This window comes from Lissotriton helveticus, chromosome 6 (genome assembly GCF_964261635.1).
Source record: "Lissotriton helveticus chromosome 6, aLisHel1.1, whole genome shotgun sequence".
In the NCBI taxonomy this organism is placed as follows: Eukaryota; Metazoa; Chordata; class Amphibia; order Caudata; family Salamandridae; genus Lissotriton; species Lissotriton helveticus.
The window spans coordinates 1,888,438,119-1,888,464,627 of record NC_136067.1 but is presented as its reverse complement, the minus strand read 5'-3'; the positions used below and the strand labels follow the sequence as shown (position 1 = coordinate 1,888,464,627).

Here is a 26,509-nt window from a genome sequence, read left to right as displayed (position 1 = left end):
GGGCGGTCCCACACGTGCTGCCAGCCACGCGCCGCAGAACGCTCCCCAGCGCGGTGGCGGCCGTGGTTTCCGCCGTGGTGGCGGTAGAGGCCAGCGGCGTGGTCAGTCCACGCCTCCCCCCGCTGCTGCATCCAAGCCTTCCTAGTCCGAGCTTTCGGGCTCACGTGACGCCAGTGGGTGGCAGGGTTCGCCATCACCACTCCCGCTGGCGCGCGATAACATCGGACAGGTGGGTGCTGCAGCTCGTTCGAAGGGGCTATGCCCTCCCCTTCGAGTCCACTCCTCCAGCCATGCCACCGCAGAACCACCGTGTGTCGGGGGACCACTTGACACTTCTGCAGGAGGAAGTTACGGCCCTCTTGGCCAAGGGGGCCATCGAGCGCGTTCCTGGGCCAGAAGTAGGGTGTGGTTGCTACTCCCACTACTTTCTGGTACCCAAGAAGGACAAGGGAGGCCTGCGTCCTATCTTGGACCTGCGGAACGTCAACGGCTTCCTCCGGAAGGAGAAGTTCAAGATGTTGACTTTGGCTCAGGTCTTGGCTGCTCTAGACCCACAAGACTGGATGGTAGCGTTGGACTTGCAGGATGCGTATTTTCACATCCCCGTCCTGCCGGCCCACCGGCGTTACCTGCGGTTCACGGTAGGCCACGAGCACTTTCAGTTTATCGTGCTCCCATTCGGCCTTACCAGCGCCCCACGGGTGTTCACGAAAGTGATGGCGGTGGTCGCAGCTCATCTGCGCCGGTTAGGGGTTTCAGTCTTCCCCTACCTCGACGACTGGTTGTTGAAGGTGGGCTCGCCCCAGACAGTCGTCCACCACCTTCAGATGACGGCAGACCTCCTGCACGAGCTGGGGTTTTCCATCAATGTGCCGAAATCACACCTGTGTCCCTCTCAAAAGCTCCTTTTCATCGGAGCGGTTCTCGACTCGGCGCAGTTTCGGGTTTATCCCTCGGAACGGCGGGTCCGGGATATTCAGGCTCTGATTCCCATCTTTCAGCCGTTATCCCGGGTTTCGGTCAGGTTGACGCTGCGGCTTCTGGGGCTGATGGCCTCCTGCATCCTACTGGTGCATCACGCCAGGTGGCGGATGCGGGCTCTGCAGTGGGACCTGAAGTTTCAGTGGGCCCAGCATCAGGGCAACCTATCCGACCATGTCCTGATCTCGGAGGGCACTGCGAGACAGTTGCAGTGGTGGCTTACGGACCGCGATTGGGTCAGAGGCAGATCCCTCTCCCTTCCCCAACCGGAGCACGTGGTTGTGACGGACGCGTCCCTCCAGGGCTGGGGTGGCCACTTGGGAGAGGCGGAGATCAGAGGCATCTGGTCTCCGGCGGAGTCCCAGCTCCATATCAACCTGTTGGAGCTACGGGCGATTCGCCTAGCACTGAAGGCATTCCTCCCCTTTGTCAACGGGAGTGTAGTGCAGGTGTTCACGGACAACACCACCGCCATGTGGTACTGCAACAAACAGGGCGGTGTGGGGTCGTGGACCCTTTGCCAGGAGGCTCTGCGTCTCTGGCAATGGCGGGAACGTCAGGGCGTGACTCTGACGGTTCAACACCTGGCAGGTTCTCTGAACGCCAGGGCGGACGAACTCAGCCGTCGGTGCTCGGTGGATCACGAATGGCGTCTGAACTCGGACGTGGCGAGAGGCCTCTTTCAGCAATGGGGAGAGCCTTGGTTAGATCTATTCGCCACAGAAGAGAACGCGCAATGTCATCAGTTCTGCGCGTTGGAGTTTCCAAGACGGCACTCGCTCGGCGACGCCTTTCGGCGCGAGTGGAGTTGCGGTCTGTTGTACGCCTTTCCGCCTATACCACTTCTGCCCAGAGTGCTGAAGAAGATCAGGCGCGACCGGGCCCAAGTTATCCTTGTGGCTCCGGACTGGGCTCGAAGATACTGGTATCCCGAGCTACTCAGCATGACAGTCGGTCCCTCGATCCGTCTGCCCCTTCAGGAGGACCTTCTGTCGCAGCAGCAGGGGACGGTCCTCCACCCGAACCTGTCCAGTCTCCACCTCCATGCGTGGAGATTGAGCGGCGACAGTTGAGGCCATTTGACTTGCCTCCTGAAGTCTGTGATGTCATTCTGGCAGCCAGGCGTCCCTCCACAAAGTCGGTATACGCCTGCCGGTGGAACAGATTTGTGGCATGGTGCACAGCAAAGGCTGTGGATCCCCTTTCTGCCCCTCTGTCTGAGGTTCTCCTCTTCCTCCTTTCCCTTGCCCAGCAGGGCTCTGCTCTGGGCACTATCAAGGGCTATCTGTCTGCCCTTTCCGCCTTCTTGAGGCTGCCTGATCAGCCATCTTTATTCAAGTCCCCTATTGTGTTAAGATTCTTGAAGGGCATCACGCACATGTATCCTCCAACTCCGTTCGTGATGCCTCAGTGGGACTTGAACCTGGTTCTGACTTTCCTGATGTGCGCTCCTTTTGAGCCCCTTCATTCCTGTCCTCTCCGTCTTCTCACTTTAAAGACGGCCTTCCTGGTAGCCATCACCTCTGCCAGGAGAGTGAGTGAGCTCCAGGCTCTTTCTATTCAACCTCCTTTCTTGTCTGTTCATCCTGATAAGGTGGTTCTTCGGACTAGACCTTCTTTCCTGCCCAAGGTAGTCTCTGCTTTTCACATTGGGCAGTCCATCACCTTGCCCTCCTTCTTCCCGCCTCCGCATCCTTCAAAGGATGAAGAGCGGCTCCATCGTCTGGACCCAAAACGTGCGCTTTCATTTTACATGGATCGCACACGCCAGTTCCGGGTGGATGACCAACTGTTTGTTGGCTACGTGGGTGAGAAGAAGGGAAGGGCGGTACAGAAACGAACCATCTCTCGGTGGGTCGTCCTCTGCATCAAGGCATGCTACTCTTTGGCTCGGAAGGAGCCTCCTGTTGGGCTGAGGGCCCATTCCACTCGGGCCACGGCGGCTACTACTGCCCTGGGCCGGGGAGTCCCTTTGCAGGACATTTGCCAGGCGGCTACATGGGCCTCGCTGCACACCTTTGCGAGGCATTACTGCCTGGACAGTCAAGTCCGGAGGGACGGCTTCTTTGGCCGTTCGGTCCTCCAGGACTTTCTGGTGTAGGTTGTATTGGTTCGCAGACCCACCTCCGGGGTTGGTATTGCTGGGGTATCTATTCTAAGGTAAGGAATCTAATACTAACCTGTTTCTTTCAGATGAACAAGTTACTTACCTTCGGTAACGATATATCTGTAAGAAACAGTAGTTAGTATTAGATTCCTTACCGCCCCGCCCATCCTCCCCGTTCTGCGAACTGATACCTAGGGTTAAGGACATCCCTTTCAGGGCCCTAGTTTCAAATGGCACCAGTGTTGGTTCTCACATGGCTCTGCGTGTTCTGGCGCGGAAAAGCTGTGTGCAAAGAACTGACGTCAGCGCGCGGAGGCGGCGTCTATATACTCCAGCGACGTCATCACGGCGCACGACGCCGAAGACGCGGAGCCGCAGGGGACGCCTGCAGACGACGCCTACCGACGCGCAGGGGTACTGCTACGCAAAAGTTTCCGGATCCAGACTGACGCCTGGGGATATTCTAAGGTAAGGAATCTAATACTAACTACTGTTTCTTACAGATATATCGTTACCGAAGGTAAGTAACTTGTTCCTCAAGAGATGGGCGGAAAGGCCAAGAGCTCTCGTTACAGACTGAGGCATACAGCATCCGGTTCACCAACACTCCAGGATTTCTACAAAATGCAAAACAAAGTTTATTTTTCTTTTGTTTTGTTTTCCTTTGCAGCTTACATACATAAATGTCTTTCTGCCTCAAGCTAAAAGTGAGGCTGCCTCTCTAAAATAGACGTTGGCACAATTTTTGCAATGGCTCGGTTAATTATTATTATTATTTTTTTTTATTTTAGAGGTTTTATATAGCGCTGGCTGGACCCAGAGGTATCAGAGCCATGGGCGTAGGAAGTGTGGGGGACGAGGGGGATATATCCCCCCCAGATTTTGGAGTGGGGGGACACAGGGGACAAGATTGGAGGGGACAAAGATTTTTCCCTCTCCTTTCTGTATTAGCCGGGCCATTAGCGCGCGAAAGCATACAAAGGCCCTGCACAGGCTGTACTTGACCTTTGACTTGCCCCCAGTTACCTGTGATCAGGCTGCATGCCTGATGAGGCGAAAAGGGATTTAGCCACCCCCAACGTGTGTCTCAGCCCGGGATGCTTAACTTGCTGGGGCAGGGCAGTGTCTGGAGTCTTATCTCCAGAGCGCCAGAGTTTTTCACAAGTCTTTTAAAGACAATTTACAACCCGCTTGGAACTGGTTAAGAAGGCTTTGTTGTTTTGTTCACTGGTTCGTACCCCCCTGTGTCTGCACTCAGCCTATTCCTGTACTTTGTATTTAGTTTTTACTGCCACAGTGGAAAATTGCATTCAGTGAAAAGGCATCTCACAAGTAGGGATGCCACCTTTCCCCAAAAAAAAACGTCCATTTGTTGTGTTCTTCTTTACAGAGTCTGCAAGAGAACTTTAATAATATATTGTTACTTAATTTTATTTTTTGTTGTCATTTAGTCTTTAATGTTGGTTTCCAGGTGCTATGACGTACTACTTTATTGGAATCTTTTAAACGTGAATAACTATTTTCCTGTGGGGGCATTAATTTCTACGGCTTGAATGCAAAATGTAACTGTTTTACAAATGTACTAGCTTTTGTTGCACTTGCATCACATGACCATCATTGCGTAGCCTCAAAAGCAGTTCTCAGCTGTGGAAGCCCCTGCTCTTCCACATGCACACTGCTGCACATTTTATATTGGGGTTCTGTGCCTTATACGCAATCCACTTTAACTGCGGTAAGAGCATTCTCTCTGGGATTTACAGCTTGGAGTCATGCCCTGACTAATGAACCTCTGGCAATACCCCAATCATTTGAAATGCTGTAGGATAACTCATCGGTCTCAAAGTTTGGAATCTGAGTTGGGGCTGCAGCTGGGCAGATGTAAACCGGAAACCATGTTTTGTAGTTTACCACAGTGGTGACCATCTTGCAATTGATGCTAGAACTCCTGTTCAGCTTTGCAGTTTTCCAGTGCAGGGGCCACAGCGTCTGGAGCCGGCAGGAGTGCCTGTAACAGGTGGGAGACTAGGGGACTATTTCTATGGCACGCAGCATAAGAGTGAAGGATTTTACTTAATCAATGCAGGCAGTGTATAGAGGGGGATTACCAGGGAAAGGGTTCAAGGTCAGCAGTCTACCTATGAAGTCGTATGCAGGCTCCTCGGCTGTTGCACAGAGAAGACAGAAGGTCCCCACCCCCACGTGATAAAGACAAAGGATGGCAAACCGAACAGAACAGAAAAGGGTATGGTCCTGAGAGAGGGCAGAGGAAAAGGGTAGAAAGAGAACTTAATTTGGGATGGGCAGTGGGAAAGATGCTGTAAATGAGCCCTTTGATTCCCCCTACTGACTTCCACTGCCAGGTTGAGAGAGCCCCTGACACAGGGATTGGAGGTCACACCTGAAGCTGCTTCCATAAGATATATAAGCTGAGTAATTTCCTTAGGGCAAGAAGGCAGAGCTCCCCATTCCTACCCACTGGTGGTTCAAGCACTGTTCACATTATGTTTGTAGTCAAATGTGATTGAGACTGTATTTTAAGCCTTCTAACAATTAATAAAATAAGACCCATCATTTTGGTGTCTCTAAAATGAAGAGCTTTTTTGTGTTGTGTTGTTACGAGTGATGACCGTTACAACACACATTGTCCATGAAGTTGATCTAGAGGTATCCCAAACTCTGTTGAGTGATTACAAGATCCATAGTAAATGTAGAGTTTCAGGAGTAAGCAAGGAGCACCTACTAGGACGATTCATACTGTGATCTCCAATTGAAATTCAGGAATTGTGTTCTGAAGAGCCTCCAGACAGCCAATGGTGCAACAGGTATGCTAGAGGATGCTTGAAGCCATGAAACAATAAAAGCAGTGTGGCACTCAGCATGACAACATCCAGATGGAGGATTATGTGCATCTGATGGTGTTTTGCTGATGATGTGCTGAGATTTAGGAGGAAATCAAGTGATGGAATTCCAGGGGGGTTCCTCTTTTAGATGTGTATGTTCCCCCCGTGAAGGTAATCCTCAAAAATGTCTTTGGATGCTGGACCTTAGACATGGGTGACTTATGGATGTGTAGCTTAAGTGTGTCGAGTAGGATATGTGTGGAGTGTAAATGCTACATGAGGCCGTGGTCACTCAGGAATCCATTTTGATTTCCTGTTCTGGCGAAGTGCATGAGGTAGTGGTTAGAGAGAGCCCAGACACCATTAGGAATTGCGGGGTTCCTCCAATGCATTACTGATATCGTTTGTGGTGGACCAGACTCTAAGGATTGGAATGAAGGAGACTTGGGTCCTTTTGTAGTATTGGGAAACCCTTTGCCCCCTCTAGCTCCATTCTTTCCTGACAGTGTTCCCCACAGAAAGATGAGGGAAATTGAATGGAGAAGCCTCTCCATCTTTTGTGCCTTAGTTTTGGGTCTCCTCTGACTGGACAACATAACCCTGCCTTCCTGCTGGCACTGAAGCAAAGGCTGTGGCTGTAAGGAATATACCAAAGACGAGGACTGTCTGAAACAGGTCAGAGAGCTGAGTTTGTCTGCCGACTTGCTATAAGTACAGGACAGAAACCACTAGCCAATGTGCCAGGCTTTCTCTGGAACCAGAATCCGAGGTACCTCATAACTCGAGAACGAGAGACTCATTGTGCTCCATGGTATGGAGTCTCTGACTGACAACTCCACTTCACCAGGTGCTGGGAACAGAGATGTGAAAAGTTCTGCTGCTAGGAGAGCAACTTCATTGAGCCAACTTTGAAGGAAAGAGCTGACTGACAAGGAGGGGTGCTTTAGGTGTACTTGTACAAATGAGAAGTTATCCAGAAAAGGATTACTGCAAGGACCATAGACAGGAAGAACTGTCAGCAGCATGCTGCAGTCAATGGAAATATCAGCACTCCCACTCTGTGTGATTAGGTTTTGAGACACTGGTGCCCCAGCAACGTACCCAGTAGCAGGAGTGTTTGTGACGGCTAAGCACTCACAAAACAATCTCATCTTGTGATCCCCCCCCTCCCTTCCCAGCACCTGGTTCTTAATTTTGTTTCCAACAGAAAGGTAAAGCCCCAGAACATCATCCTGAAACTGAACATTTTTTTCCACAGATGTAGCAACATTGTAACTGGAATTTAATTCATTGACCACTTCAAAGATATTTTTACTAGCATAACTTTTAACCAAAAGGCTTCAGTCTGTGGCCAGGCTCTATACTGTGCATGTACAACTCACACATCAATACAAGTATAAGTTACTCCGAGTGTTTGGGTATACATCCTGCCGTCAGACACCTCACTCCTCATTCTCATCACTCACCCTTCACTTTCATGCTCACCCTACACTCACAGTGATCACACTGCTCATCATGCACTCACGTAATTCAACCTCCTCCTTTGCTACACCCACATGAGCACATTGATCACACTGCATGCACATGACACTCTACTCACTTGTCACTTTCACCGCTCAACCTACACTCACAGCCATCATACTAAACTCACGCTGTTACCCTACACTCACACCCTTCATCCTCCTCTTACCCTGCGCGCTCACACAAACACACTGCTCACCCTGCACTCACAGCGACCACACTGCACTTATGCCCCTTCCCATGAACTCATGCCATTCTCCCTCCCCTCACCCTGCAGTCACATCAGCACACCGCTCACCCTGAACTAAAAGTGATCACACTTCACTCACACCACTCACCATGCACTCACGCTTTTCACCCTGCACGTACACAAACACACCACTGACACTGCACTCATGTGCCACTTTACTCACCTTCCTGTTCACTTTGCAGTCTCACTCAAGCAAGCAGATTTCTCACCATGCATTAATTTCTCACACTCTGGACTTTCATGTGCACCAAAACTCATATGTCAAATTCCTCACCCTGCAGTCACTCCTCTCACCCAACTCTCCCTCTGTCACATCGCTCACTGTGCACTCACATAGGCACTCCTGTCACTCATACAGCTTGCCCTTCCCTCACATCTTCAAGCACATTTTCATTCACATGGGCACAACACTCACCCTGTACTCCTACTCATATCACATAAACAAGTACAGCACATATCACATAAACAAGTACAGCACACACCCTGGAGTCACACCAGTTACCCTGCACTTCACCCTCTCACCCTGCACTCACGCAGACAAACCTCTCAGTCTGCATTCATACAGACACCCAGTTCATCCTGCCTGTACACAGGGACAATAGTGTGCCAGACTCATAGGAACACACCACTCACTCTGCACTAACTCCTCTCACCATCCACTCACCAGTTACTCTCACTGATCACCCTTCACTCTTGCCGCTCACCCTGCACCACACACAAGCATATCACTCATCTTGCATTTACACCGTTCACACTACCTTGCCGTGGCTCCTCCCATTCTGCATGCACTCATATCACCCAACACTCACATGGGCCGTCCTCTCACACTGCATTCATGCATCTCACCTAACACTCACATCAACACATTTTTCACCCTACACTCACACCACTCATGCTGTATTCACTCACACTATTCACCATCATCCAGCACTTACATGAAGACACCTCTTACTCTGCACATATAAAAAATACACAACTCTCATGAATCAGCACATTTCTACAAAGGCACCCACAGAATACCTGCTCTTTCTGTAGTACTAGAGGCCTACTTAATTCCATCTGCAGCAATGGGGCTGGGGCAAGAGGGGAGAGTTGACTGAGAATTGGGGATGGCACGAGGAGGGAGACTAGGGCAGAGGCTTTAGGGTATGGTGCTGGATTGAAGAACATGTGACAGCTTCAGCCATTCCTGGCTTTCCATTCACCAGAATGCTTCATGTTGAGACATGCAGTTTTTTTTCTTACATTGCAAGTTGGGTCTCAAAAACCCCAAAATGTAAAGTGTTATTTGATGAAATCCATAGTTGCTGAAGAAGTCAAACATTTCATAAGGTCAGCTGGATGCTGCGATACTACATGTTAGAATGTGGATTCATTAATTTCCAATACTGAAACTGCTCGATCAATTAGTGAAACCAAACATAAGCCCCACACAGCTATTTTAAGAAGTGCATTTTTCATTCACATCATACTTGTGACAAACATTGTCAAGGCAATATATTATTATTTTGAATAACATATAGAGAATCTGTTTTATTACGATTCACTAAAAGGCAAAGCAGGTAAAGCAGAAACAGCAGGGCAAGCTTTTCTAACACAATAAAAGCAAATTTACTAATTGAAGTGTGAGTGGCAGTGTGTGTGTGTGTGAGTGTCACGCGGTACAAAGGTACGAAAGAGTGCAAGAGATATAGTGAGAATGTGTGTGTGAGTGTATGCTTGTTATGCATGCAAGTGTGGTGCTGGTCTGGTATACTGGAGATTATTCTTGCCTTATGGACATGGGCACTAACAGCATATGGATGGGAGGCGTTACCTATGGCCATCTGCAGGCCATGACATGCTTCTATGAAGGCACCGTCAGTGGCTGTGTGTCTCAAACTGTCTAACTGAGAAAGCTGATAACCCATTCATACCCAGCAGTAGGGACACAGAACACCCACCACCACACCTGGCTGAAGGTCCTGATATGATGCACATAATTCTTAGCATATGGGCTGGATCCATAGCAAAATGTTGGAACTGATATTTGAGGTAACTCTTGTCATAAGATTTCCAGTACTCATTTTATAAATGGGTTGTCAATGGCAAAATTCTGACTTGTATACTGGAGTGATTTTTTAAATGTACCCATGACTGTGGCTGCAGTATCCATGATAACATTCTGGCACTGTCATATGGAATGTAGTCATTGGTCTAAGAGGCTCACCCATGAAATATTTGGATCTTGGTATAGTGGAAGTTATTTCTGTCTTAAGACATTTAAAAAAAAAAATCAGATTTACTCCTAGGAAAAGCCAGGCTTCCAAGGTGCACCATGAAAGTACTGGACTATTTCATGAATGCCCCCTAAGGGTCTGCTGCATTTTCGAAATTTGATCCCAAAATGTTTTAACAATTCTCCCTAGTTGATGTCTACTCTCCCTTAAATCATGTACAAGAAATCTGTTAAATCATTTTGCTTGCTGCAATTTGGGGGGAGTATTACACTCCACCACTTACATAGATCTTTTTTCTCCGATAATGGCTATGAGGTTAGCTCTGACCCCACTTCTGTAATTGCTTGTCCTACCCCATTACTGAGAATAGGACTGGCTTTAAGGTGGTGCAAACGGTACAGTCGCATCTGGCATGTACTTCGGTGGGGGCGCTGTGTTTAAATATAATTTTTGGTTTAGAAGTTAATGAACTTCCATGGGCATCAGGCAGTTTTCAGGCAACAATAAAAATGTCAAGATAACTATGGTGATTAATGTTCCTACTAATAAGAGTTCGACATTTAGTCTAATGGAAATTTTGGCTCATCGTAAAGTAGTGTGGAGGGTTAATGTGCCTGCTTCAAAAAACATTAACCTTGCAGATCATAGAACTGAGTGAACTATGCTTAGCACTATAAAAAATATACATGATTTTTCCAAATTTGTCTAATTACAGTGTGAATAGAAATAACAATAAACCATGCTTACAAACTGTGACTATATGCCTGTCTTTCTCAATGTTTCACTTTAAAACTATCTGAATGTATAAACGGGCGTACGGTCTCATGCAACAGACTATTTCTATAGGGTCACTGGAAAGACCACAAGGTTGCCCCTGTCCCCCCCAGAAATGTAGTGTCTCCTACGCCCCTGATCAGAGCGCTTTACAATTGTAACAGAAAGGTGTTTAAATACAGGTACAGTGTGTATAAGTACAGAAAGTTGATTCAAAAATAAGCAGTCCACATAGGATAAAGGTTAAACTAGATGAAACAGTAAAAAACAATTGCTAAACACAATAATATATACAATATAGAGGTCGCAGTTTGGTGGGAAGGTTGGATAAAATATACCTTGGAGCAGGAAGGACAGAAATGAGAAAGAAAAACTGAATGTCATAAGGTGTAGTAAGAAACGGGAGGTAAAGGAGAGGCGGGGAGGGATGGTGATAGTATGGAAGGGAAGGAGAGGGGGGCAGGAAGGTGTTCACTAGCCGTAGGCAGAGCAGCTGGGTGGGGGGATGCTGAGGAAGGCGAGGCCACTCGGGAGGTAATTAGAAGCCCTCGTATTTATTAAGGAGAAGAAGTTTGAGTTCTTTTTTGAAGCTGGGGTAGGACGGGTTACAACGGAGGTCTGGTGGGAGGGCATTCCAAATAAGAGGGGCATTGCCTGAAAAGGAGCATGACAGTGGAATTCTTTTTCTGAAGGGGGGATAAGTAGGAGGGTGTTAGAGCTTCTCAGGAATCGCGTGCAGCCTGCTTTGGACAATTTGATAGCAAAGTATGTCGGTGTGTTTTGGTGGAGGATTTTGTGCGTGATGCAGGCGGTTTTATAAGTGGATCTGCCTTTAATTAGGAGCCATATGAGGGTTTTGAGGGCGGGAGAGATGTGGTCAAATCGTTTGCAGTCTGTGATAAGCCTGGCCGCGAGGTTGAGCACTGATTTTAGAGGTGCCAGGTGTGTTTTGGGAATTCCGGTGAGGATGGCATTGCCGTAATCGATGCGCGATAGAACAAGAGATTGAACTGCTAGTTTAAAATCATCAATTGGGATGAAGGGCTTAATTCTCTTAAGGTTACGGAGGGTAAAGAGGACTCCTTTGGCAGAGTTTTTGATGTGTACGTTGAGAGATAGGCGGTTGTCAAGGGAGATGCCCAAGGATTTGACTGAGGTGGCTAGATACAAGGGGCAGCTGAGGGCATTAAGGTCTGTGATCCAATTTTGAATGGGGAGCTGGTTGTTTTTTGGGGAGAAAAGAATAATTTCAGTTTTTTTTTTTTTCATAACCAATTTTATTATGAGTTCAAGCATAGCTCAACACAGCCCTCCACAGTCAGGAGGAGACTGTCAAAGACAGATAAAAAAAGAGACATATCATTAGTACAGCATCGAACCCATCGTTATACAGTAAATGGCATTGAACTACCCCACCCACCCAATCCCAAAAACACCAACCAGCCCCGCCCACAGCTACCCACCCCTTATCCCACCCTAACCCAGTGCACGCGATCACAGTCCAGCAACTTGGGACAATCTACAAAGGTGGAGCCGGCCAGCGGCCTAGAGTGCGGGATCCACATCCAGCTGTAATGCATCATCAATGTCCACAGGGGGGTCAAGGAGCAGGCCCCGGTAATCCGCCCACCGTTTCCAGATTTTGTAATGTTTGCGGGGACATCCCCGGGCTTCAAAAACAGGCTGTTCTAGACCCATGAGGAAATCCAGTCCCGCCCTCCAAGCCCCGAGGGGGGGGGCGCGCTCGCTCTTCCAGGCCTGCGCCAGGTCTCTCTTCGCCACCACCAGCCCCAGCAACAGCAAATGGCGCTTGTAAATATTGCCTCCAACATTCTCTAGAACATGAAGAAGGCCCAGCCTGGGGGTACGGGGCAGGTCCCAACCCAACACCTCTGATAGGCAGTCCCACACCCCAGCCCAGAATCGAGTCAGTCTCTCACAGGACCACACTGTATGAAACAGGGTGCCCTCTTCAGAACCACACCGCAGACATTCGGGAGACGCGACAAGGCCTGCCCGCCATAGACGGTGTCTAGTATAATACGCCCGGTGGAGGTATTTGAACTGGATGAAGCGAAGGCGGATGGCTATAGCAGCACCTCGGGGAGATTCCAAGGCCTCACGCCAGTCGTCATCATCCAGTGGACCTACATCAGCCTCCCAAGAGGCCCGCAGTGCTGCGAGTGAAGGGGAACAGTGAGTGACCAGAGAGCGATATATCTGCGAGACCTTCTTGTCACCCAGGTCTCCCATAAACAGTTTAGCTTCGATAGGACTAAAATCAGGGAGCTGTTCCAGGCCCACCAGACTTGGGGTAAGTGCGTGGCGGAATTGAAGGTAGCGGAAAAACTGGGTCTTGGGCATGCTAAATTTAATTTCAGTTTTTTTTAGGGTTAAGTTTAAGGTGATTCGAGTGGAACCAGGCTTGAATTTTGATGAGGGTGTTGTTGAGGTGGAGGATGTCAGCATGGGTTTTTATCTTATGGTAGAGTTGAGTATCGTCAGCGTAAAGATGGTAGTTGATCCCGGCTTGTTTGAGAATGAGGGTGAGGGGTTCCATGAAGAGGTTAAAGAGAGAGGGAGATAGTATGGATCCTTGCGGGACTCCTAGAGAAATGGGGGAGGGGTTCGATAAGCAGGTTTGGATTTTAATTTGTTGAGCACGGTGTTGCAGGTATGAGACAAACCAATTATGAGTCATACCATTAAGGCCGAATCGTTCTCTAAGGACTTTGAGTAGAACAGAATGGTTAACGGTATCGAACGCTGCGGAGAGATCGAGGAGGATCAATAGGCTAGATTTGCCATTGTCGAGGGAGTGGTGAATGTCATCTACAATGTTAAGCATGGCGGTTTCAGTGCTGCAACCTTTCCTGAAGCCTGATTGGAGGGGGGGTCAAGTAAGTTACAAAGTTCAATGTGTCTGTCAAGCTGAAGGACATTTTTCCAGGGCTTTCGAGAGAAGGGGCAGATTGGAAATAGGACGGAGATTGGTGAGGTCATTAGGGTCGTCAGTAGGGTTTTTGAGAATGGGGGTGATTTGGCCCAGTTGTAGGGAGGTAGGGACACAGCCGGTGGCTAGGGAAGTGTTAATGATTGAGGTCCAGGAAGGGGTAATGATGGGTTTGAGATTTTGGACAAGTTTAGAGGGGAGGGGGACTTTGGTGTGGGAGGAGGGTTTGAGTTTCACAATGATGTCAAAGACATCGCTTTCAGTAACTGGCTGGAAATTATGCCAGGCGGCGTTATTTTTAAGGAGGGTGTTAGGGGGATTGGAATCGTGGAGGGAGGAAGGAATGGAGGGGAACGGGAGATCAATGTTATGTAGGATCATGTAGGGAGCAGGGGGGGGGTGGGAGGGATGCAGGTGAGTTAGGGGAGATATCCAAAATGGAGGTAGGGGTCGGAGTCTTGAGGAAGGATTGTTCTATTCTAGCATTTTTTTCGGAGAAAAAGAGGGCTATTTCTTCGCATCTAGTGGTCGAGGCCAGAAGTATAGGAGGCGTGGATGAGGTTTGATTGCGAACAATGTTAAACAGTTCTCTGGGTCTATTTTTGGCTCGGTCCAGTTGTGCTCGGAAAAAGGATGCTTTTTGTTTAAACATGTGTTTTTTGTAAGATGATCTTGCAAGTCTGAGGCGAGCTAGGTGCAAAGGGGTAGGGTATTGTTTCCACGTTCTTTCCGTCCGTCTAAGTGAGCGTCTTTCATTATTAAGCTCAGAATTGAACCATGATTTGGAAGGAATGGTTCTTTGGTTTTTAAGCTTCATCGGGGCCAGGAGGTCCAAGGTATCAACGACTGCTTTGTTGTAGTGTTCTGTAAGCTCATTCGCGTTCAGTGAGGGAGGGATGGCGAGAAGTTGGGCATGGAGTTTGGATTCCAGTAAATCAGGGGGGATATTATTAAGATTCTGGACAGTTTAATGATTTTCGTGGGAGGGGGGATGGCAGAGACCGCTATAGAGAACAGAATGAAATGATGGTCGGACCAGTCGATAGGAATGATGTTGGATAGGAGGGCTAGATCTTTGCTAGTAATGATGGCATCAAGGATTGCTCCTTTGGAATGGGTCGAAGATTTACAACGTTGCTCGAGGTTATTGATCTCGAGAAGGTTGGATAGGAGGGTGATAGAGGGGTTATTGGTCTCATTCCAATGGAGGTCGAGGTCTCCCAGGAAAATGTTTTGGGAGTTGGAAAGTGACGATTGTGTAAGAAGGTCGGATAGCGAAGGGATGTGTATTGCCGGGAGGGTTAAATATGTTGTGAAGGCGAATGGGTTGGGAGCCGTGAATTAGGAGTTCAGCTTCGAGGTATTCAAGGGCAGAGTAATTAGTGTTATTGACAAGGGAAAGTTGTAATTTCTAAGAAAAGAGTAGCCCGTAGGGGCGAGGAGGTCAAGGATGCTTGTTGAGTGGTCATTGAGCCAGGTTTCCATTAGGAACGCGATGTCGATAGATTCACTAAGAATAGTTTCAGAGATTTCAATGGCATGTCGAACAGCGGACCGACAATTGACAAGCATGCAGGAAAGAAGTTTAGGGGGAGTTTTGGGGAGTGGATGGAGGTGAGTTGGCCTAGGTGAGCAGGGAGTTCGGCTAGTCCCCAATATGACAGGGATGCTGGAGACAGGGGGAGGCTGGATATTAGTGGGTGAGCGGTGAGGGGAGGATTTGCAGAGGTGTAGGATCTCCAAAGGTGAGAGGGGGCAGGCGGTGCGGAGAGGTCTGTGTGCGCGGCAGTGTAGAGGAGTTGTGCAAAATGGTTTGGGGGTAGTGGGATTAATAGGTCTGGTGTGAGTGGAGTTTATCCGGAGTGGGAGGGCTTCGTTATTGCGGGAATAGAAATCAGATCTAAGATGACCCCTTTGTAATTCTATTGCGGACTACCACTCTGCCTGTGTCTTACCACTGCACCTTGGTCCAATCTTTGCCTGCCCCTCTTCTCTACTTGTCAATCTTCTGGTCTCTGCACCCTTCCCCCGCCTCGGTCACCTTTGGCTCTCCCTTTCCCGATCTCAGATTGCCTACTCCTCCTTCCGGAGACCGGGGCACCACTCCATGCCTCCTTCACTGCTTGCCTCTGGTTGAATGTCAGCTATACTCCATGTCTGGCCAGCTTAGTGTTTTCCTGTCTCTCCTTCCCCCACCTTTCATGTGGCTGCATGCCCCCCCACACCCTCCTCACTATCTGCCCCTTTTTAAATGTCTGGCATGTTCCTTGTCTTAAAACGTTTTTTGTGTTCTTTGTATAATATAAGGAAATAGGAAGCCTGGATACTTTTCTGAGTGGGGAAGTGTAGAAGAACCTGTAAAATTGAAAGTGTACTTTTCATGACGTGTTTTTCAGCTTCAAATGAACTACTTATGCTTGCATAGTCAGGTGCTAGTGTAACTAATATCAACATAACACTCTATCCTTCAACTACACAACACTATACTCCATATAATACAAAACACAACATGCAGACCCATAACACACCACACCACTCACCTCAAATCAACACCACTATCATACACAGCACTCCATAACACTACACTCTACTCACATTTACAAACTACACTCTACAACACTTTGTAACAATTAGGTATACACATAAAACACCCAGCAACTACACCAATATACAACAAAAGAAAAACATAGACAAAGCCATCCTCACAGGTTCCACACCACATGCTTCGAGTCCATACATTTCCAATCAACACCACATAATTCTACATAAACCACATAATTCAAAACACAATTACACAACACATACATCCAATACACAACACAAAATTCAACAGCACACTACATAATTAAATTCCACTAAATACCACTCCACAAAATACAATTCCACATAATTCCAATACACTCCATACCACGTTTACTATTTACACAATTCAACTGCACGCCACTCCATAACACATGGATAAAAGACATTGTCATTTACATGGCCAATAGCTCCAACTCAAGCAAATGTGAGACGTTGCATTTTCAATACTTGTTTTTCTTGTAAGCAATTAAGTGTTAAAACAGATAAAAGGGTTAGAGGGCAGAGAAAGCCTTTCAAATGCAGATGGGAGCATCTCACTGCTAATGGCCCAACATTAACACTCCTTAGAAAAACAAACCAGCATGCTAATAGAGACGTTATTTACAGAATGAAACAAGCAGCAACTGGCCGTGTTTAAAGAGAAACTACACACAGGCAATGGAAGAAGGAGTGCAAGGGCGCTGCAGCAGCGCCAGAATATCCATGCTGGAGTTCAGAAGGCGATAAGGAGTTTTTTAAATTTTGTTTTTATCTGGTCACATTTAGAGTGCAATCAAGACAAAAGCCAAATGGCAAGCTGTCTTCTGACAAATTGCTGCTTATGCTTTTTTTAATTTCAACGTGTTTTATTAACAATGAAACTTTCCTTCCCTGGCTGCAAGGTAAGCAAGCAAATTTGTACGGAGAGCTATGAAACAATGGAGCATGAAATAAAAGGCTGTCAACCTTATCCTAACACAACAGCATTCAAATACCTGTAAACGAACAGTGCAAATATTTCAAATATCAGCCTTTCGAAAGCACACGTAATTTTGAAGTGTGATAAACTAAGCCTTTAATGAATAAAAACAAGACAACACTTTTCTTGGTCATGTGTAAATAATAAATATTTGCTCCAATCCAAATTCCACACATTGTCATTTGTGCACTATATAGCTTTATCAGTAAAACTGCACGTCTACGCAAACTAAGTGGCCATACATAATCGCTCTCTAAAGTGGGTTTTACGAATTAACATCATATGATGTTTCTACTGGAATTTTATCGACTATGTTTAGTTGGCTGTATATAATAAGTTAATACCGACACAATCTTAGAATTTTGCATGGATTCTTCACATACTTTTAAACTACCCCTGATTATTCATCACTAGTGGGATTTACCAGCTATGGATATGTTAATTCATAACACCCACTTTAGAGAGCGATTATGTACCATGCATCCGCTACATTTATAGCTGACCCCTCTCCATTTACCCCCTCCCACCGTTGTTGATTCAATTTTATACTTGAGCTACCTAGGATATGAAACCCATCTATATTAAATACCTTGACTTGCCTGTGCTCATTATCCTTTGCCATATATCTATACCGAGATACGCTCTTTATTCATTTATCTACATATATTTTTTGCCTTCCAGATATACATTGAATCTCCTACGGTCACTTTTACTACCCGTGTTATACGATTCTCCAAAGGGTTACTGGGATTAGTGCACCTGGACATTACCATTGCTCGGGTGAGCCTATATAATTATCTTCTCGTATATCTTCCTATGTCGACCTTCAGTCTGTAGGCAGCACTAGTTGGCTAGTGTGTTATTTTACTAATGGTAACCATTTTTTGGTCTTATACTATTGTTCGTCAGTAGTTATATATATATATATATATATACACACACACACACATACACATTGCTATGCGGGATATGTTCAAATCCATTTGTATGTCCCTTTGGGTCAATTTTGTTGCTCAATTATTACAACATCAGGACATACCACTGTTATTTGACTAGATCATACTTTTCTAAGTCTGAACACTCTATACTTCTTCGCGTTCATCATCAACAACCTTGTAGCGGGTTGGAACATCCCTCCAAAGATCTGATCCAAATACACGAATGGTGGTCAGGAACTCCACTCTCACTGGCTTCTGTTCCCTCCTTACAGCACGCAAATCCATATGCCAATGCGAACTGGGAAACAGACAGCGAACCCTTCTGGAGAATGGACGACGAAAACCAACAAGACTCCTTTAACTGGGATCACAAGACAGACGTGGCTCCTCCCCTAAGGAACGTCATCGCGGAGATTCTGTCAAAGGAGGGTGGAACCAGGAAGTGGACGGACGGCGTGTCCCCGGAGGAAGGACAAGGAGAAGGCAGACTTGAGAGTAGGAGAGAGGAGGAGAAGAAACCAGAGGAGGAAGGTGTAGAGAAGAGGGAGGCCAAGAACAACACTGCCGTACTCAGCAAGCCAGGAGGCCAACGACCCCATGAGAGGAGCGTGGCTGAAGCAGGTACGGGCCAGAGTTGTGGGTTGGGTGGGACGATATCACCAACCTACAGTTAAAGCCGCTTGTACATAGAGATAAATATTTTGTACAGTCTGAATTCCCCTCCCCTTCACGAGCACGTCGACACTGTAGAGAGTCGCCTGAGCACTAGAACACGCAGTTTTCTCCCTCACTCCTGGCCCTATTCGGACTCAAACAAGGACGGCTGTCCTAACTCCTATGTTTGTTGTTTTGTTTTCTTTCCGGTTACCTGGCTAAATCCCCGGAGTGAGGTACCGGATAAAAGAGTCTCTTTCCTGTTCCCCGTGGTCCCGCAGTCTGGATCCTGAAAGAAAGGCCAAGACGGACCCAGCGGCTTTTGCAAGAGAAAGACTGACAAGCAGGAGAAAGAAAGTGTTTATGAAAATAAAACCATCTCTTAAGACTATAAAGAAAGAGTCTGCGTCAGTTCCTCTTGTCCCTGCCAACCCACAACAAACCTATTTTCATCGATCGTGTTTCATTCAACCATCGAGGTTCAATTGGCATATTTTCATTTCTATTTTACCATGGCTGTGGGGTATAATATCATATTCATAGACTTAGTATACAGTGAGGTCCTATCATCACGATTTTAAATGGTTGATCTTTTTGATAGTATACAGTGAGGTCCTATCATCACGATTTTAAATGGTTGATCTTTTTGATCTCTTTTTCTCTATTACTTATGTGCACTTTTAGCACCCACTGCTCCCCTCCTGGTCCACTCTATATTTTCTATTGAGTCACTGATAAACACATGTTGGTTGTTTCTTCTGAGATTTGGCTGTTTCTTCTGCGATTTATGAATAAATGAAACAACATACATAAAAGGACTTTGGCTTGATTATCCTGCCTCAAGATGAACATTGTTATTGAAATGTACAATGCTATGATTATTTTGGACCTGGATTTGTAATGATTAATAGGTCATGTTTTTGACATAACTTATAGAATAGTGCTTAATTGACCCCATTTCTGTAATGTTATACTTCTTTGATCAGCCTCATGGCCAAGCCTGGATTTCAGGTGTGGTTTTTATAGTTTAAGTCATCTCTGTCAAACAGGGCTCAGCTGCGGTCCCTTGAATCTTACACCTCTGGTAAGGTAGCTATCCACTGAATGGTCGAAAGGGTATCTCTCGAGCTCGCTAACAATTTAATTTCTACTACCGCCCATTGCTCAGCTTATAAAATATTTTCAGCAGAATGTCCTTTCATATGCGGATGATAGTCAGATTACATTAGACTATAATTGTTATCGGCCAAATCAGCTTTGAGGCTACAAGAAGGGCCGATCACTGTGCAGGATGGTCGACCACCACCTTTCTAAATCTTAATGCTGGCAAATCAGAATTCATGGTTCCGGGTTACTTGAGGGGGCAACATGCGGGGTCTGTGAATTAGGACCCTCCCCCCCCATCTTCCACAGCTCTTCATACAAAAGTGCTAGGAGTTGTGATCAATTGTGCTTCCTATCTAACTGCTCATGTTAAATCTGCCCTTTCTGCATATTTTCTTCCTACTACGAAACATCAGGAGCATCCTTCCTTTTCTACCAGCCAACAAACATGCCACAATAGTATCCGCTTTTATGTTTTTCTCGCATGCATTACAGTTTGTTTGTGGGTCTCCCCGAGTACTTATTAAACAAATATCAGCTTGCCAAGAACCTAGCGTTATGGACTGTTTACAAGCTTTGTAAATTAGACCATGTACTGGAGGTACAGCATTCCTATCGATGGCGCCAGTTGAGAAACATTTGCGAGTAGCTCAAGTAAAGTGTATTGTATAGTTAATAAAAACCATTACAAGATATGGCAGGCATTCTAATAAATAATTACAAAATAACATAAAAACACTAAGATATTAATCAAGCTATAACAGTATCAACAATGTTGAAATTATATAGATGAATCAGAAATTCAGTTTCACCTTGCATCTTGGGTTTGTAGGGGACATTGCAAAATCAATCAGGCCTTGTACAGCACAGCAACTCATCCATGAGGGTTTCAAGGCCCTGGGGTAGGGGGTCTGCTGGTCGGACTAGGTGGAGAATCATTTGAAAAGCTAGGTCCTTCCCAAATGGATTGATTGATGGTACCTTATGCTATACATAAGTCGCCTCAATTGGTTTAGTCAGAATCTTCTAATGGGATTTTTTTTAACTGCCTGCGGGCCCTACATCACGGGTATTTGAAGTACAGCTGGCAAGCCTTCCATGGCAGCCCATGGACCTTACAAACATCGCGCCTGTGTTCCTTTTTTTTGTTGAAGTGTCAGCAAACACCGCCAGTACTGCTCTGTGGGGGCAGGGCAATTCCAGCCACAGTCAGATTGGAGCTGCAGGGGAGCTAGGAAGAGGTGAACAAAGTCTCATTAACATGTAAATTGTGAAGTACTGGGATGAGGCTGTGTCTGCCCGGGCTGAGACACGTGGGGGTTGGGGGTGAATGCAGAGAGGGGGTGAGGTGACAGAGGACAGCAGGGACTGAGAACCCGGTGAGGTGGGAAGGCAGCAGGGAGTGAGAGCCCGGGTGAGGTGAGGCACAGAGGCAGAGACGGGCAGACAGAGCTAGATAGGGTCCGAGAGAGGGACAAACAAACAGATAGAGGCGGCAGAGAGAGACAGGGACAAATTCAGAAAGCGATAGACCGGGACAGGAACAGGCAGAGAGGGAGACAGAGAGAAAAGGGTGTATGCTGGGTCTGTTGGCTCAGTGGACGGAGGCGTCCGCTGCAGGAGCCTGTGTTCAACCTCATGGTCACAGTTTTTTTTCACAAACACTGTACATTCGGCCCGAGAGAAAGGTTGTGAGTACCCAGGCCCTACATCTTCCCATGAGAAAATTCTTAGAGCCCTATTGAGCCTTCTTGCATTTGTCAAAAACACAATAGCTGGCCAGCTTCGTAGATCGACTGCTTCACCAAATTAAATTCTAGCCGGATCCACGTTTCAGTGACATGTTTTATTTCAGATAATTCTTGTACAGAAAGTGAAATGCTGCCAGTTGCAGTTGAAAGAAATGGATTCCTGATACAATCATGGATTTCTGATACAATCATGGATTTCTGATACAATCATAGTCTTGGATTTCAACAATAGGGAAGTAATGATGATGGTTCTCTCCGGGCAATGTTAAATGGTCAACAATCAGTGGGCTGATATCACATTTCAGCAGGCACTCAGCAGTTTTGGAAAACATTTTAACATTTCCTTCCGTCACTTTGCTTTTCCAAATTGCTCCTTTGTTTCTCATAGCACAAGAATTACCAAATCTGAAAAGAAACAGCACTTGTCTTACTATTTTAATGAGATATACGAGGCGGATAGGATGAACACAGCTGTTCAATATTTGGTTGAATATTAGATAAAGAAACTCGCATTTCATCATCAAGCATTTTCAAACATCCACATTTCAGTGTATTTAAGTTTGTCATCGTTGAAAAGGATTCTTCACAAATGTATGTAGTAGAAAATTGCAAGAGAATTTTTAACGCTTTTTTACCTATGTTTGGATGCATTTTCGTAACACTAATCCAAAAGCTGTCTAAATCACCCTCTGCATGCATCATTAACATACTTCGATCATTTTTTACTTCAGCTAATTCTTCTTCTTCAGTTAGTGTAAAGTTCCCCGTTGCAGTTGAAAGAAATGGATTTCTGATCCAATCATAGTCTTGGATTTCAAGATTTGGGAAGTAATCATAAACTTGCCTGGCAAGCACTGGTAAATGGTCAACAATAAGCGAGCTGACTGTATCTTTCAGCTGGCACTCATCAGTTTTGGGAAACATTTCAAAATTTCCTTCGTTCACTTTCCTTTGCCAAATTTTTATTTTGTCTCTCAAAGCACTCATTTTATCTACTGCTGTTAAGATATTTTCTCCTTTTCCTTGCATACTGGTGTTAATGTTATTCAAATGTTCAAATATGTCAGCAAGATATGCCAACTTTGCGCACCAAAGTTTGTTTTGAATTAGATCACAGTATTTTTGTTGCTGATTTTTCACAAAAAAGTTAAGCATCATTTCCCGCAATTCGTACACACGACAAAGCACACTACCTCTTGAGAGCCAACGATCATCTGTGTGCAGTAGGAGCTTTTTAAACCCTGCCCCCATTTGTTCACAAATATTAGGAAATATTCTTGAATGAAGAGGTCTGCGTTTAATGTAATTCACCATTTGAATCACCTCTTCCATAACAGTTGTTAATTCGTTTCCAATGGTTTGCGCAACTAGTACCTCGCGATGTATAACGGAATGAGTAAATATGATATTTTCATTTTCTTTCTTTGCTAAAGCTATAAAACCTTTTATTGAGCACTGGGGTGCACCCTCTGTGCATACCCCGACACAATTTAACCAGCGCAAATTATTTTCTTTCATGAAGCAATCTAAAGTCTTAAATATATCCCCACCTCTAGTTCTCAATGGAAGTTCTAGGCAACACAGGAATTGCTCAATAATTCTGTCAGTATGAATGAAACGTATAAAAACCAGTAATTGAGCTAACCCACTAACATCTTTTGATTCGTCTAATTGCAATGTAAAGATCATATCGTCTTGAAAAATATCCTTCATTTGCAGCTTAATGTTAGCAGACATATCTTGAATACATCTTCCAATTGTGTTATCTGTCAAAGGGATTTTATTAACTTCCATCTCAAATTCGGGCCCAAACATTGCTCGAACAATAGCACAACAAGATTGTTTTATGGTGGTTTCGGCAACAGTGTGGGGTTCCTTGTTTTTGGCAATTGTTTGAGCAACCAAGTAACTTGCCTTTTGAGCTTTCTCCGATGTCTTCATTCTCTTTGTGAATGACGCAGACTGCTTCCTTATAGATTTTGAAAGTTCAATAAAGTATTCTACTGGTTTTTCTGACAAATGGCTGTGTTTTGTGGTAAAATGTTGTTTTAATTTATTTGGTGACATACTTTCATTTTCAAGTATTTCCCCACAAACTAAACACTGGGGACAAGGATGGTTTTCATTACCAGAAAATGTGAACCCCAATTTCATATAATCTTTATTATATGAACGAGGATTGGAGATTTTCCCTTTACACTTCTTACATACTGAGACAGACCGTTCACTTGATTCTTGGGTCATCTGCTCAATAGCTGCTACATTTTGTTCTTCACAAACGCCATCTTCACAAGCTTTTCGCTTCTTAATTATAAACGTATCCATTTTGAGTTTCCGTTTGCCTTCCAGGAAAATGAAGAAATGTGGAAATCTAGAGAAAGAAAGAATATGAGATACAAAGTTTAACATTCTTACGCCTTGCTTGCAGTCCTCATTCTCTCTAGAACCATTTGAGTAGCAGATACGCATGTGAAATCAGAGCTCTCAGCATAAAGTGGGACAGAAGTAATAACTGTATTGACCCTGGCTCGGACAGACTCAGGATGCCAAGTGAGCTGTCCAGAACCCACAATTATATTCCATCCTTTATCAGAAGGCCCTCACATTTTCATGACATTGTCTTCTCCATCAAACTAGATTGCTTACTTTCCTAAAAAAACAAATGTATGTCTCATTTGAAATCTACTTATTTGAACAGGAAGCAATCAAGAGATAATCACACACACACACACACACACACAACCACATATTCCTCTGCTATGACACCGACACCTTTTTAACTGGATCAGAGACAGGCAACCTAAATGAGGTAGCAGTGCAGCCACCAGAAAACATGACATTGAAGGTGGATGAGCCACGCCAACATTGCCCATTGGAAATTCTAATTAACTTGGAGGACCACGTTTCTGAAACCTCTAAAATAGTCGGGAAATCAAATTGTTGCCCAAGCTGTGTTGAAAATAATGGCTGCCATCTTTCAAGAGTCTTGTTCTAATCTAGTCAATATTATTACAGGCATAAATGTGCAAGACGACTAATCCCAGCGAGGACTATGCATCTGCTCCCCTGTTTAAAAAAACATAATATTCTACGGATCTTTACTTGTATCTGTTCACTCTTCTGTAACTATACCTCTCAATCACAGCTCAAGTTAGCGAATGATCACAAATACAATGCAGAAACATAATGCAGAGTCATTACAGGCTTAAAACTTTGAACAGAAGCATTGTAATAACGGAGGTAGAAGTACATTAAGCTACATAATAATCAGCCTTGGGGCTATGACACCCTTTCTTGTATTAACAGATGGGATCTCAGTACAAGAGCCCTGCAAGTGGTTTGAAAAACAACCCTTTTACCACTCAGTTCTGATACTAATTTGGTGATTCAGGGACACAAAAACATAATAGTTACCTGTTGTAATGCCAACTAAACCAAATATCAGAGCAATCACCAGAAATTGCAACTAACCCCAGGCATTCGAGAATCCACATCCTTCGGCTTGCCAAGATCCTTCATCTCACCCTTTGCAACTACTCTGACAAGAATAAAAGGACCAGTGGTCATACCCACAACCATTGTTCATGCACAATAACGTGCATGTTGCTGATATATTCCGGAACTGGTGGCCTCTTGCCACCTGCGCCCCTTTGAATCGGCACAATAAAATAAACATTTAACATGAAAATGTCAATATTAGAAAATATGTTTCACCTGTAGCCCATTAGAAATATATTCATGCACACTGTATCAAAGAATCTGGCACCTTGGGTATGTAAACGTGCCTCTCATACCCCCCCCATACTCTCCTTACAGTGCTGGAGTATGTACATGTCTCCCATACCTCCCCCTCATAATCTGCCACAAACATGCATAAATATGTAAAAAAGAATGACCGACATGTTCAAAAACAAACATACAATCACATGCAGAGAAATGTGACATTTCCAGGACTAGAACACACACACACACACACACACACACACACACACACACACACACACACACACACACACAGATAACCCACAGAAGCAACGGCATGGTAAACACAAATTCTCAGACACTCGCACACACAAAAGCTTGCACTCTCCTAGACACAAAGGGGTATTAACTAACACACCATGCTAAAACAAGACAAACTCTCCGGGAGCACCCCAAAACAAAACCAGAATCACCTGCACTTTTGACAGTACACCCTCAAGTAACTGAAACCATATCTGCCCTGCTGGATGTTTCAAATACAACTGGCTTTAAACTTGCACACAGCTGTGAAAAAACTCAAAACAAATGCAGAAACCCTCGCAGGCAGACGAACACTCAACAACTTGCACACAAAGAAAAAGGTTCGTAAAAAAAAAAAAACTAAATAAAAACAGGATGGCAAATAAATGCCGGTTGTAAAGCCTGAACATGAAAGTAAACCAGACATGGACACAGGAGCACACAGTACAAACACACGCAGACAAACGGATAAGAGCCAGTAGCCAGTCGACCTCAGCAGGGCAGCCTTCTCCTTCTTCCTGTGGAGTCAGCTCTCAGTCTGGGAGCTCCGGCGAGCGAGGCCAGTCGACCCCAGCTGAGCGGCCCCTCTGTCCCCACTTTGGATCAGGCTCTCTGCTTGGGAGCTCCGGAGACCGTAGCCAGTCGACCCCAGCAGAGAAGTCACTTTTCTCCTTCCTTGGAGCCGGCCCTCAGTTTGGGAGCTCCGGCGAGCGAGGCCAGTCGACCCCAGCTGAGTAGTTTTCCCCTTCCATCCTTGAAGGAGTTCGGCGACTTAGCCCTGACGATTTCTTCTGGCTCGCCTTTGGATCCTCTCCCTCCAAGACTATGGAGGGTGTTTCAAGAGGACCTCTTCCAGCCCCTGCATGCCATCTGC

At 45.7% G+C, this 26,509-nt stretch overlaps 1 protein-coding gene across 1 annotated transcript in view; it reads right to left on the bottom strand.

The window, feature by feature from the left end:
* Positions 1-22,055: 22,055 nt before the first annotated feature.
* The window catches only part of LOC144761935 (zinc finger BED domain-containing protein 5-like), a 30,964-nt gene continuing 26,510 nt past the window's right edge, over positions 22,056-26,509 (bottom strand). The window contains exon 2 of the mRNA XM_078647127.1: positions 22,056-24,004. Within this exon, the coding sequence (XP_078503253.1) occupies positions 22,069-23,958 (1,890 nt within the window). The 5' untranslated portion in view covers positions 23,959-24,004 and the 3' untranslated portion in view covers positions 22,056-22,068. The remainder of the gene's footprint in view (positions 24,005-26,509) is intronic.